Consider the following 13,775-nt stretch of genomic DNA (forward strand, 5'->3'; position numbering starts at 1 on the left):
TAACAACTGCATGCTTAACGTTTTTATCCTTGGTGTTTTTTCCAGTTCTTTTTTAAGTACAAATCCTCCCAATGTCATGAACACTTACGTACAGATGTATAAGATGATAAGAGGTATTGTTCGTGTGGAGAGTCAGAGGCTTTTTCCCAGGGCTGGAATGGCTAGCACGAGAGGGCACAGTTTTAAGGTGCTTGGAAGTAGATACAGAGGAGATGTCAGGGGTAAGTTTTTTTTACACAGAGAGTGGTGAGTGTGTGGAATGGGCTGCCGGTGACGGTGGTGGAGGCGGATATGGCAGAGTCTTTTAAGAGTCTCCTCGACAGGTACATGGAGCTCAGAAAAATAGAGGGCTATGGGTAACCCTAGGTAATTTCTAAGGTAAGGACATGTTCGGCACAGCATTGTGGGCCGATGGGCCTGTATTGTGCTGTAGGTTTTCTATGTTTTTATGTTTCTATGTATAGTCCTTACATACGAACCAGCATTTGGAAGGAAATGAGAAGCGAATTCAGAAATTGGAAGTGCAAAGGGACTTGGGAGTCCTTGTGCAGGATTCCCTAAAGGTTAACTTGGTAGTTGAGTCAGTGGTAACACAGTCAAATGCAATGTTAGCATTCATTTTGAGAGGACTAGAATATGAAAGCAAGGATGTAATGCTGAGGCTTTATAAGGCATTGGTCAGACTGTGGTTAGAGTATTACGAGCAGTTTTCAGCTCCTTATCTAAGAAAGGATGCGTTGACATTGGAGAGGGTCCAGAGGAGGTTCACAAGAATAATCCTGGGATGAAAGTGTTAACATACAAGGAAGGTTTGATGGCTTTGGGCCTGTATTCGCTGGAGTTTAGAAGAATGAGTGGGAATCTCACTGAAACTTATCAAATATTGAAGGGCCTAGATAGAGTGGATATGGAGAGGATGTTTCCTATAGCGGGTGAGTATCGGTGCAGAGTGCACAGCCTCAGAATACATGAAGTCCCTTTAGAACGGAGATGAGGGGGTGAATCAATCTATGAAATTAATTGCCATAGTTGGCTGTGGAGGCCAAGTCATTGGGTATATTTAAAACAGAGGTTGACTGGTTCTTTAATTCGTAAGTATGTTAAAGTTTACGGGGAGAAGGCAGAAGAATGGGGTTGAGAGGGATAATAAATCAGCTATGATGGAGTGGTGGAGCAGATCAATGGGCTGAGTGGCCTAATTCTGCTTCCATTTCTTCAGGTCTTATGGATTTGCCATCTTCTGTGGGGCTGCGGGCAACTGTTCTTGACACTAACTGGAATTTTGTCCCATTAAACCTAACAAGAATATATTCTATTTGACACACTGATATCCATTTTACAGATCCTCACGAGACACAGCCTGTAGGACGGCAGCAGAGTCCTTTTACAAACACCTTGTCTACAGTAAAATCTTTTAAATAAATATCATTATTAACCCAAGATTGGCTCAGGCAAATTTTGTTGTTATAAACTTTATAAAAGAAACTGCAAACCAAGATTTAAAATGCTTTCCCCAGATGATCTATTCCCTATGGGACAATCGGTCTGTGCAGATACCAACTGCTATGTGGGAATTTGGTTCATAGCTACATTTTCAACTTGTGAGCTGCTCAGGTTATGAATGGTTTTAGATCATAAGACCATAAAACATAGAAGCAGAATTAGATCATTTGGCCTATCAAGTCTGCTCTGCCATTTCATCATGGCTGATCCTCTCAGCCCTGATCTCCTGCCTTCTTCCAGTGTCCCTCCATGCCCTGACTAATCACGAATCTATCAACTTCTGCCTTAAATGTACATAAAGCCTCCACAGCTGCTTGTAGCAACAAATTCCACAGCTTCACCACTCTCTGGCTAAAGAAATTCCTCCTCATTTCCATTCTAAAAGGACACCACTTAATTCTGAGGCTGTGTCCTCTGATCTTGGACTCTCCCACCATAGGGAACATCCTCTCCACATCCACTCTATCAGGGCCTTTCACCACTCAATAAGTTTTAGTGAGGTCACCCCTCATTCGTCCAAGCCATTCAATCCTGGAATCATTTTTGTGAACCCCCTTTGAACCCTCTCCTGTTTCAGCAAATCCTTTCTAAGATAAGGGGCCCAAAACTGCTCACAATACTCCAAGTGAGGCCTCACCGGTGCCTTATAAAATCTCAACATTACATCTTTGTTTTTATATTCTAATCCTCTTGAAATGAATGCTAACATCTCATTTGCCTTCCTCACAGACTCAACCTGCAAATTAACCTTTAAGGAATCCTGCACAAGGACTCCCAAGCCCCTTTGCACCTCAGTGTTTTGAATTTTCTCTCCACTTAGAAAATAGTCAACCCTTTAATTTCTTCTACCAAAGTGCATGACCATACACTTCCCAACAATGTATTCTGTTTGCCACTTCTTTGCCCAGTCTCCTAATCTGCCTAAGTTCTTCTTAGCCTCTCTATTTCCTCAAAATAACCTGCCCCTCCACCTATCTTCATATCATCTACAAATCCATCAATTCCATCATCCAAATCATTGACATACAACGTAAAAGGAATCAGTCCCAACACAGATCCATGTGGAACACCACTAGTCTCTGGCAACCAGTCAGAAAAAGCTCCCTTTATTCCCAGTCTGCCTCCTGCCAACCAGCCACTGCTTTATCCATGCTAGAATCTTTCCTGTAATACCATGGGCTTGGAGCCTGTTAAACAGCCTCATGTGTGGCACCTTGTCAAAGGCCTTCTGAAAATCCAAGTACATAACATCAACCAATTCTCCTTTATCTATCCTGCTTGTTATTTCTTCAAAGAATTCCAACAGATTTGTCAGGCAAGATTTTCTGTGCTTTCATGTTGACTATGGCCTATTATGTATATCCTGTACCTCCAAGTTCTCTGAAACCACATCCTTAACAAACGACTTCAACATCTTCCCAACCACTGTAGTCAGACTAACTGGTCTATAATTTCCTTTCTTCTGCTTCTCTCCTTTCTTGAAGAGTGGAGTGACGTTTGCAATTTTCCAATCTTCCAGAACCATTCCAGAATCTAGTGACTCTCGAAAGATCATTACTAATGCCTCCACAATCTCTTCAGCCACCTCTTTCAGAACACTGGGTGTACACCATCTGGTCCAGGTGACTTATCTACCTTTAGACCTTTCAGTGTCCCAAGAACCTTCTCCCCAGTAATGATAGCTTAACTTACTTCATCACCTCTAGCACCTAGAACTTCCACCATACTGCTAGTGTCTTCCACAGTGAAGACTGATGTAAAATACTTATTCAGTTCATCCGCCATTTCCTTGTTCCCCGGCATCGTTTTCCAACGGTTCAATATCCATTTTTGACTCACTTTTACCCTTTACGTATCTGAAGAAACGTTTGGTATCCTGTTTAATATTATTGGCTAGCTTACTTTCGTTTTCCATGTTTACCTTCTTAATGACCTTTTTAGTTGCCTTCTGTTGATTTTTAAGAGCTTTCCAATCCTCTGTTCCCAGTAATTTTTGCTATATTATATGCCCTCTCTTTTGGTTACTCTTGTTAGCCACAGTTGTGTCATCTTGCCTTTAGAGTACTTCTTCCTTTTTGGGATGTATATATCTTGTGCCTTCCGACTTGCTTCCAGAAATTCCAGCCATTGCTGGTCTGCCATCTTCCCTGCCAGTGTTCTTTTCCAATCAATTCTGGCAAACTCCTCTCTCATGCCTCTGGAATTCCCTTTACTCCACTGTAATACTGATACATCTGACTTTAGCTACTCCTTCTCAAATTTTAGGATGAATTCAGTCTTATTATGGTCACTTTCCCCTAAGGGTTCTTTTACCTTAAAGTCTTTTATCAATTCTGGTTCATTGCACATCACCCAGTCCAGAAGAGCAGATCCCCTAGTGGTCTCAACCATGAGCTGCTCTAAAAAGCCATCTTGTAGATATTCTAGAAAATCCCCCTCTTGGGATCCAGCACCAGCCTGATTTTCCCAATCTACCTGTATATTGAAATTCCCCATGACTAATTGTAATGTTTTGGGTATGCTTACTACTGTTTTGGGGTCTGTATACGACAGTTATAGAGGGAGAAAATAAAATAAATAAGGGATGGGGTATGAGGGGGAGGTGGGGCATTAACAGAAGTTAGAGAAGTCAATGTTCATGCCATCAGGTTGGAGGGTCATTTTACCTTTGCAGCTCTATCCACAATAATTCAACACCTTCCGACCCTATGTCACCTCTTTCTAATGACTTAAATTTCATTTCTTACCAACAGAGCTGCACCACTCCCTCTGTCTTACTGCCTATCCTTTCGATATAGTGTGTATCCTTGGACTTTAAGCTCCCAACTATAATCTTCTTTCAGCCACGATTCAGTGATGCCTACAACATCATACCTGCCGATCTGTAACTGTGCTGCAAGTTCATCTACCTTATTCTGTATACTGTACGCATTCAAATATAACACCTTCAGTCCCGTATTCACCTTTTGATTTTGTCTGCCTTTTACATTGCAACTCATCCTGTTGACTGCAATTTTGTCCTGTCATCAGCCTCTCTTGCTAGCAGTCTCACTGCATATTACCTTTGTTTGTAAACCAACTACATGCCCACATGCATATTGGACCCCCTCGGATTCAAGTGTAACTCGTCCTTTTTGTATAGGTCTTACCTGCTTCGGAGGAGATCCCAGTGATCCATAAATCTGAACCCCTGCCCCCAGCACCAGTTCCTTAGCCATGCTCAGTGGGACATAGCACAGGCAGCAATCCAGAGGTTGCTACCCTGGAGGACTTGCTTCTCAGCTTTCTACCTCGCTCCCTAAAATCTCTCTTCAGGACCTCCTCACCTTGTCTACCTATGGCATTGGTACCAATATGTACCAGGACTTCTGGCTGCTCCTTGAGAATGCCATGGACCCGATCTGTGATATCCCTGATCCTGGCACCAAGGAGGCAACATACCATCTGGATGTCTCTATCGCGCCCAGAGAAACTCGCCTCTGTTCCTCTGACTATGGAATCTCCTGTCAACACTGCATTCCTCTTCACCTCTCTTCTCTCCTGCGCCACAGCTCCTGACTCAGTGCTAGAGACCCGGTCACTGTGGCTCCCCCCAGTAGGTCGCCCCCTCAACAGTATCTGAAGTTGTATACTTATTATTGAGGGGAACTGCCACAGGTATACTCTGCACTGGCTGTGTATTTCCCCTCCTTCTCCTGACAGTCTCCCTGTTACTTGTCTCCTGCAACCTGGGGATAACTACCTCCCTGTAGCTCCTGTCTATCACCTCCTCATTCTGCTGTACGAGTCAAAAGTCATTGAGCTGCAGCTCCAGTTCCTTAATATGGTCTCTCAGGAGCTACAGCTCAGTGCACCTGGTGCAGATGTGTTTATCTGGGAGAATGGAGGTCTCCCAAAGTTCCCTCATGCCACACAGAGTAGAGAACACTGGCTCAGGAGTCCATTCTCACTAAACTACAATGCCCTAACAGATAAGGATGAAGAAATTAGAACAGGAAGAGAGAAACTTACCAGATATTTTTAAAAACACAAACACGAGGAAATCTGCAGACGCTGGACATTCAAACAACACACATAAAAGTTGCTGGTGAACACAGCAGGCCAGGCAGCATCTATAGGAAGAGGTACAGTCGATGTTTCGGGCCGAGACCCTTCGTCAGGACTAACTGAAGGAAGAGTTAGTAAGAGATTTGAAAGTGGGAGGGGGAGGGGGAGATCCGAAATGATAGGAGAAGCCAGGAGGGGGAGGGGATGAAGCTAAGTGCTGGAAAGTTGATTGGCAAAAGGGATATGAGGCTGGAGAAGGGAGAGGATCATGGGACAGGAGGCCAAGGGAGAAAGAAAGAAAGGGAGCCCAGAGGAAGATGGAGAGTAGGCAAAGAGTTATAGTGAGAGGGACAGAGGGAGAAAATAAATAAATAAATAAATAAATAAGGGGTGGGGTAAGAAAGGAAGGATTAAAGGGGCATTAATAGAAGTTAGAGAAGTCAATGTTCATGCCATCAGGCTGGAGGCTACCCAGACGGAATATAAGGTGTTGTTCCTCCAACCTGAGTGTGGCTTCATCTTTACAGTAGAGGAGGCCGTGGATAGACATATCAGAATGGGAATGGGACGTGGAATTAAAATGTGTGGCCACTGGGAGATCCTGCTTTCTCTGGCAGGCAGAGCATAGGTGTTCAGCGAAACGGTCTCCCAGTCTGCGTCAGGTCTCGCCAATATATAGAAGGCCTCATCGGGAGCACCGGACACGGTATATCACCCCAGCCGACTCACAGGTGAAGTGTCGCCTCACCTGGAAGGACTGTCTGGGGCCCTGAATGGTAGTGAGGGAGGAAGTGTAAGGGCATGTGTAGCACTTGTTCTGCTTACAAGGATAAGTGCCAGGAGGGAGATTGGTGGGAAGGGATAGGGGGGACGAATGGACAAGGGAGTCGTGTAGGGAGCGATCCCTGTGGAAAGCAGAGAGAGGGGGAGGGAAAGATGCGCTTAGTGGTGGGATCCCATTGGAGGTGGTGGAAGTTATGGAGAACTATATGTTGGACCCAGAGGCTGGTTGGGTAATAGGTGAGGACAAGGGGAACCCTATTCCTAGTGGGGTGGCTTGTATCCCTTTTGCCAATCACCTGTCCAGCTCTTGGCTCCATCCCTCCCCCTCCTGTCTTCTCCTATCATTTCGGATCTCCTCCTCCCCCTCCTATTTTCAAATCTCTTACTATCTCTTCTTTCAGTTAGTCCTGACGAAGGGTCTCGGCCCGAAACATCGACTGTACTTCTTCCTATAGATGCTGCCTGGCCTGCTGCGTTCCACCAGCATTTTGTGTGTGTTGCTTGAATTTCCAGCATCTACAGATTTCCTCAGGTTTGTGTTTTAAAATTCACTACTGCGAAGCCCCTTCCAGTGATGCCTACACTGAAGAAGTTCAAATCTTCTCTTCGATGGGAGTTTAGTGAAACCATCTCTCACTGCTCCCCATCTGTAATTTCTTCTGCTCTTCAACTTTTCGACCACATTTGGACTCAGACTCGCTATCACAGCCATATATCCTTTCTTGGAACGTGCCTCCGTCGCCAATTTACTCCAGTTGGCTTTAGGATTCGTTTCCGAGCCTCTCAATTTGGACCTTCTGACGATCCCAGGTACTCACATTTTATTGACTCTGCCTCTCGCCGCTTCTCCCGTCAAGCTCTGAAGGCGACCCTCTCTGCCATGAGGAGGTACTTGGTGTCCCTATCCCAGACCCTTCCACACCTTCGGGACACTTTCTTCGCCGTCTGTAATGGTCCTACCCGTTATTTCATCCTCCGTCGGATCCACGCCTGCAATCGCCGTTTTTTTGACTTTGTCATGTTAGGCAAAGATCACAAGATCTTCCATCTGCAAACCCCAGAGCCTGCTGGCCCTGACGCTAGCAGGCATGAACTTCGGACTGCGGCCCCCGCCATCGATCCCAGCGGCTCCACCAGCCCAGGGCATATTCAAAACCCGGACTCCAGCACCACCAATGCGGGTTCCAACAACCATGGACACCTTCAAAGCGATTGCGCAACTTCCAAATGCGACTCCAGCCTTGAACTCCGGGACGGGTGTTGACTGCAATTTTGTCCTGTCATCAGCCTCTCTTGCTAGCAGTCTCACTGCATATTACCTTTGTTTGTAAACCAACTACCTGCCCACATGCATATTGGACCCCCTCGGGTTCAAGTGTAAGTAGTCCTTTTTGTATAGGTCTTACCTTCTCCGGAACAGATCCCAGTGATCCATAAATCTGAACCTCTGCCCCCTGCACCAGTTCCTCAGCCATGCTCAGTGGGACATAGCATAGGCAGCAATCCAGAGGTTGCTACCCTGGAAGACTTGCTTCTTAGCTTTCTACCTCGCTCCCTAAAATCTCTCTTCAGGACCTCCTCACCTTGTCTACCTATGGCATTGGTACCAATATGGACCAGGACTTCTGGCTGCTCCTTGAGAATGCCATGGACCCAATCTGTGATATCCCTGATCCTGGCACCAGGGAGGCAACATACCATCTGGATGTCTCTATCGTGCCCAGAGAATCTCGCCTCTATCCCTCTCACTAAAACTCCTTGCCCATCCTCTGGGATCCCCCCTCCCCCTTTCTTTCTCCCTAGGCTTCCCGTCCCATGATCCTCTCCCTTCTCCAGCCTCGTATACCTTTTGCCCATCAACTTTCCAGCTCTTAGCTCCATCCCTCCCCCTTCTGTCTTCTCCTATCATCTTGGATCTCCCCCTCCCCTCCCACTTTCAAATCTCTTTCTATCTCTTCTTTCAGTTAGTCCTGACGAAGGGTCTCGGCCCGAACGTCGACTGTACCTCTTCCTATAGATGCTGCCTGGCCTGCTGCGTTCCACCAGCATTTAGTGTGTGTTGCCAGATATTTTTACCTCAGCAAAGCCTGATCTCACCTAAGCCTGATGGGCCAAGCCACCAACACTCACCACAATGGCTGCTCTGCTTGCACTTATGTCATTTTTATTTGCCTTTCTAATGATTTCCTCTTCCTGATTGGTTCCTCCTCAACTCAGAGCGACTTCCACAAAACTCTGCCTTTTAAATCTTGATCACAGCCCTGATTGAAAGGTAGCTCTTTTTACGCACCCCCTGACGTTGATTGTCCAACTCAGAGAAAACTGCCGCAAGCTCTGCCTTTTAAATTTTGTTTGCATTCCTGACTGGAAGGTAGCTCTTTTTACGCACTGCCTCTTGCTGATCGGTCGCTCCTCAACTCAGAGAAAACTGCCGCAAAGCTCTGCCTTTTAAATCTTGATCGCGGCCCTGACTGAAATGTAGCTCTGTTAACGCACCCCGACGTTGATTGTCCAACTCAGAGAAAACTGCCGCAAAGCTCTGCCTTTTAAATCTTGATTGCGGCCCTAACTGAAAGGTAACTCTTTTTACGCACTGCCTCTTGCTGATTGGTTGCTCCTCAACTCAAGGAAACTGCCGCAAAGCTCTGCCTTTTAAATCTTGACCGTCGCCCTGACTTAAAGGTGGTTCTTTTTGCGCACCCCCTGACGTTGATTGCCCATCTCAGGATCAGGAGCCTGCTGCAACCTGGGGGAAACCTCTACAGACTTTACAACTGCTTTCTTGTGGCTGGTTGGTTGTAAGCAGTTCATATATAAGCTTTCATGAAAACAAAGATTGTTGGAAATACTTAGCAGGTCGGGCAGCATCTGTGAAAAGGAGAGCAAAGTTAACATTTCAGGTCCAATGCCCTGAAACATTAACTGTTCTCCTCTTCGTGTAGATGCTGCCAGCCCTGCTTACTGATTGCAGCATTTTCTGTCTTTTCCTTCAGATTTTCAGCTGCTGCAATTTTTGCTTTGGTTTTCAAGAGCAAAGCCTCATTTTTTATAGCTGCATTAAGGTTGATACAGCTGTATTTAGCTGTAATGTTTGCTTCTGTGTAACCAACATTTACTGATTCTTTTGGCAGGTGCACCAGACGTGCCTGAGATAAAAAAAATTGAAAAAACCATATCAGTATCGGCCTCAAGACCAGAGGAGGTATGGAAAGCTAACAGCTGGCATTTAGTTGTGTTTATATTTAGACATTTTTATTGTGCAAAGTAATTTCAGAGATATTCACGTCCGTTTGAGCTTAAAAGCAAACTTCAGTACAGGTTCTCTTTCAGTACCATAATAAAAAGAGACCTTTCTTTCCACAGAGTCTTGAGTTTTGTCATTAACTGACATATATTTATCACAAATCAGCAATGGTATCATTGAATGTCAATTCTGTAAGGAGCTAAGTAGCTGAGTACCTGTTCCTATAATCCTAATCCCACAAATTTTGAGTATCTGTTTTAAAGAATATAGTTTAGTCAAGTTATGTGTCACAAGTAGGTAGCAGGCCATCATATTTTTGAAAACAAAATGGGTGAAATACTTAAGTCAAGTTTATTGTCATTTAACTATATATAGTACATGTATACTGTCAAATGAGACAACAGATTAACCAGTGACACTTCGAACGCGATGTGGCAGGAAGTTCAGAAGCCTAATGGCCTGAGGGAAGAAACTGTTTTCCCATCCTGACCGTGCATTTTTTATGCATCGGAGTCTCCTGCCTGCTGGTAGAAAGTCAAGGAGGGTGCTGGTGGATGGGTGGGATCTTTAATAATACTAAAGGCCCTGCGTACACAGCGCTCCTGATAAATGTCCCCGATGGATGGTAGGGAGACACCTATGATCCTCTCGGCTGCTCTCACAGTACTTTGTAGAGACTTCTGGTCCAATGCAGAAGTCTGCAATGTGCATTAAAGTGTAATAAAATTGAAGCTGCTGTCTATTAACTTGGTTTGATTGTTGTTTGGGCTACTTGCCGACTGAAGTTCAATCCTTTGCGCCTGTATGCAAACCCAGAAGATTGTTCTTTTATCTACGTAAAGTTTGTGGTAGAAAGCTAGAGAGAGTATGCAATTATGCTCATTTCAAAGCATCTGGAAATTTAAGGGCATTTTGTGCATATTGGTAATTTTCTAAACAGTCTAATCTTTTTTTCTATTTATTATGGAATATCTGTTTCTCTATTAGGTCGCCAGTTGTGTCACAAGGAATGGTTACCCTGCTCCTAATATCACCTGGTACAAAGACCGCACCCCTCTGCATCTCACAACTGAAACAAAAGAAAGTACGTAACAGTTTATGTCTCTTCTCATCCCCTTTCCTTCCACAACCATCTCTGGGACATGCGACCTGCAAATAGTGGAGAACTGTATCTCTTCTCCATATAAGCTGCATTGACTTGCTAAATCTACAATCACCTTTGGGGGTTTGAAACAGAACCAGGCGTGTGCAGTTGTATACGTGGGGTTTCCATGCTACTGCAAAGGTTTGAACAAGGCGCATGCATGTCTGGAGATAACTAGTTCACAGGTGAGAAGCAACTGAAGAAACAGATCATTTATTTAAACAAAGTATCAGCTGGTTGGTCTTCTTATTTTGGATACTGTCAAATATGTGGCCAGAATAGATGAATGAATCTCAAGCAAATCCTATCCTGTCTTGGTAGCAGCAGAGTTTCCACTTACTTAAGATAAATGAATATTTGAAAAGTAGTTAATTGACCCACGTTTATGAGGTTTCTTTTTCAAGCACATTACAAATTTCAGTGCTCACCGTTAGAAAACAGGGATTTTCTGGTGTCTTTTAGCACTTCCAGTCTAAACCACTTGTTGACACTCGGTCATGGTTGCAATTAGGAAAATCAAAACAATAAAACATGAAAACTTCTTGGGGGGGGGGAGGTTGAATACTTTTTATAGGCACTGTATATATACTTACTGTAATTCAGTTTTTTTCTCTGTATTTGTATTTCACTAACGAATTTCACGACATATGTCGGTGATATTAAACCTGATTCTGATTATGGTGAGTTTAACCTGATCTCTCTTTCAATGTATCTTTTTCTTCAGAGATGTTCGCGATAGTTCAGTCAACACAAGAAGCCAACGGCCTTAACTCGATCAGTAGCAAACTTCATTACCTGCCTAAAAAAGAGGACAAAGATTCTATGTTTTACTGTGAGGTGAGCTACAGGATGCCATACGGAGTGGACAAGATGATGGAGTCCAAAAAGATCAAATTCTCAATCTTATGTGAGTATTGATGAGCATCACAGGGAAGATCTAAACCCGGAGTTAGTGTGATATTGCCTTTACCTGTCTCACAAAGCCATAGCTGTAAGCACTAAGAGTACACAAATAGATAGATAGATAGATATACTTTATTAATCCCGAGGGAAATTTGGTTTCGTTACAGCCGCACCAACCAAGAATAGAGCGTAAATACAGCAATACAAAAACCCCCAACAATCAAACAACAAAATGCAAACTATGCCAGATGGAAAATAAATCCAGGACCAGTCTATTGGCTCAGGGTGTCTGACCCTCCATGGGAGGAGCTGCACGTTCGATGGCCACAGGCAGGAACGACCTCCCGTGCCGCCAAGTGTTGTATCTCGGTGGAATGTGGCCAAAGTCCAACAGTAAAAAGTTCAATATCCAGTCTGCAAACACGTTCCTTGATCGTAATATGCCCCAGATTGCACCATCTGTTGTTAACCAGATCAGTAAGCACCCCACTCCTTCACGCTGCTTACCACTCTCAGTGCACTTCCGGTACCGAACTCCTCTTCTCCAAAAGTCTCTGTTGTCTCGACCCGGTCCTCTTTCCTCGACTTTGTGATCCCCCTCTGCATCCTCTGTGTGTTTTCCTCCGGATTTCAGCAGGGGTGTCCGCCGCTCTGCTCGCTAAACCGGCCAGCATTAGCTGGTCCGTGAAATACACAATGCAACCTTGCTTCTGTCCCGCATGTCGGGATGTAACTATTTCCAGCGCTAAAAAAAAACCCAAATAAAACTCTCTCTACCAGCATGTTAGAGAGGGTGCAGCTTCAATGTGTTACCGTGAGAAAAAAAAATACAAAAAATAACGTAAATTAAAAAGTAAGAAGAAGAAAGTAAGAATAGATCGGAACGCAATAGGAGCAAGAGTAGGCTATTCAGCCCCTCAAGCATGCTCCACCATCTAATGGTCATTGTACCCCCGACCTTCACTCCTACTCTATGTGAGATCCCTGCATACCTCAACCTGCACTCTTACGAAAGATTAGTGCACACAGTCGTAATAAATACTAACAGTACAATGACAAGTACAAAACAGCACAGTGTCTCAGGGACCCACACTCAATGTCAGCAAGACCAAGGAAAATCACAATGGGGAGGTCAGAGGTCAGCAAAGTACACACTGGACCTCATCACGGAGTCAGCAGTAGAAAGGGTGAGCAGCTTCAGCACCACAGGGATCTAACCTGGGTCCAACATATTGATGCATTTATGAAGAAGGCATACGAGCCCCTGTACTTTGTTAGGAGGTTGAGGAGATTTGGTATGTCACCAAATACTCTCACAAATTTTGTAAAGACACTGGTGCACTTTCTTTGTGATGTCATAGATTCTTTCAACAAAGAGTTGAAAATTACTAGAGATACATAGGAATCAATCGGATAGCTATCTACCTTTCCCTTATAAATTGGAAGACTGCCTTTTGAGGAAGAGGGGTTCCAGAGACTCATAACCCTTTAAAAGAAAAAGTATCAAGCCGGATCTGGAGGTGACGTCAATTTTAAAATTGGGATTCCAACTTCTAAATTCTACCTCAAGAGAAAACATCTTCTCCATATCAGCTCCTCAGGATCTTGCTTTTTAAGCATTTGTATCTTATCTAAGGAGATACAAATACAACTCATTTATTAGTCTGGTAAACTGCTTGCATCATATTTTCACCCTTTATTAAATAAAGAGACCATATACCAGATTTTATTTCATTATAGAACTGAAGCATAACCTCACTACTTGTATATTCATTTTCCCAAGCAATAAACAATAATATTCTGTTAGCTTTCTGAAATTTATTTGCTGTATCCATATACCCCCATCTGGGTGGTGGGGTGGGGATATGTCTCTACCAAAGGAGGTGTAAGGCGCTCATTCCCTCTGCTCGCCTGCAGGTCACCCTTGGGCAAGGTGTAGCACTTACTGATCAGGGTCACGTGAAGCCATGGTAGCAGGCAGTGGATGGTCGTATGAGCAGCTGGTGTATATCACAAGCCCTGGTTATGTGACCACTGATGCCAGGCAGACAATCTCTGAAGTATATTGATAATGGCTGGGGTCACCCATCTTGTAAAGACACTGCCCAGAAGAAGACAATAACAAATCACTTCTGTAGAAAAGCTTGTGAA

At 44.2% G+C, this 13,775-nt stretch overlaps 1 protein-coding gene across 3 annotated transcripts in view; it reads left to right on the forward strand.

Annotated features, from left to right (window-relative positions):
- mcamb (melanoma cell adhesion molecule b) overlaps positions 1-13,775 on the forward strand; it is a 133,246-nt gene that overhangs the window by 94,707 nt on the left and 24,764 nt on the right. For all 3 annotated transcript variants that reach the window (XM_063038205.1, XM_063038203.1, XM_063038206.1), the window contains 3 exons: positions 9,465-9,535; positions 10,565-10,661; positions 11,446-11,628. In XM_063038205.1, coding sequence (XP_062894275.1) covers positions 9,465-9,535; positions 10,565-10,661; positions 11,446-11,628 — 351 coding nt within the window. The remainder of the gene's footprint in view (positions 1-9,464; positions 9,536-10,564; positions 10,662-11,445; positions 11,629-13,775) is intronic.

This window comes from Mobula hypostoma, chromosome X2 (genome assembly GCF_963921235.1).
Source record: "Mobula hypostoma chromosome X2, sMobHyp1.1, whole genome shotgun sequence".
Taxonomy (NCBI): domain Eukaryota; kingdom Metazoa; phylum Chordata; class Chondrichthyes; order Myliobatiformes; family Myliobatidae; genus Mobula; species Mobula hypostoma.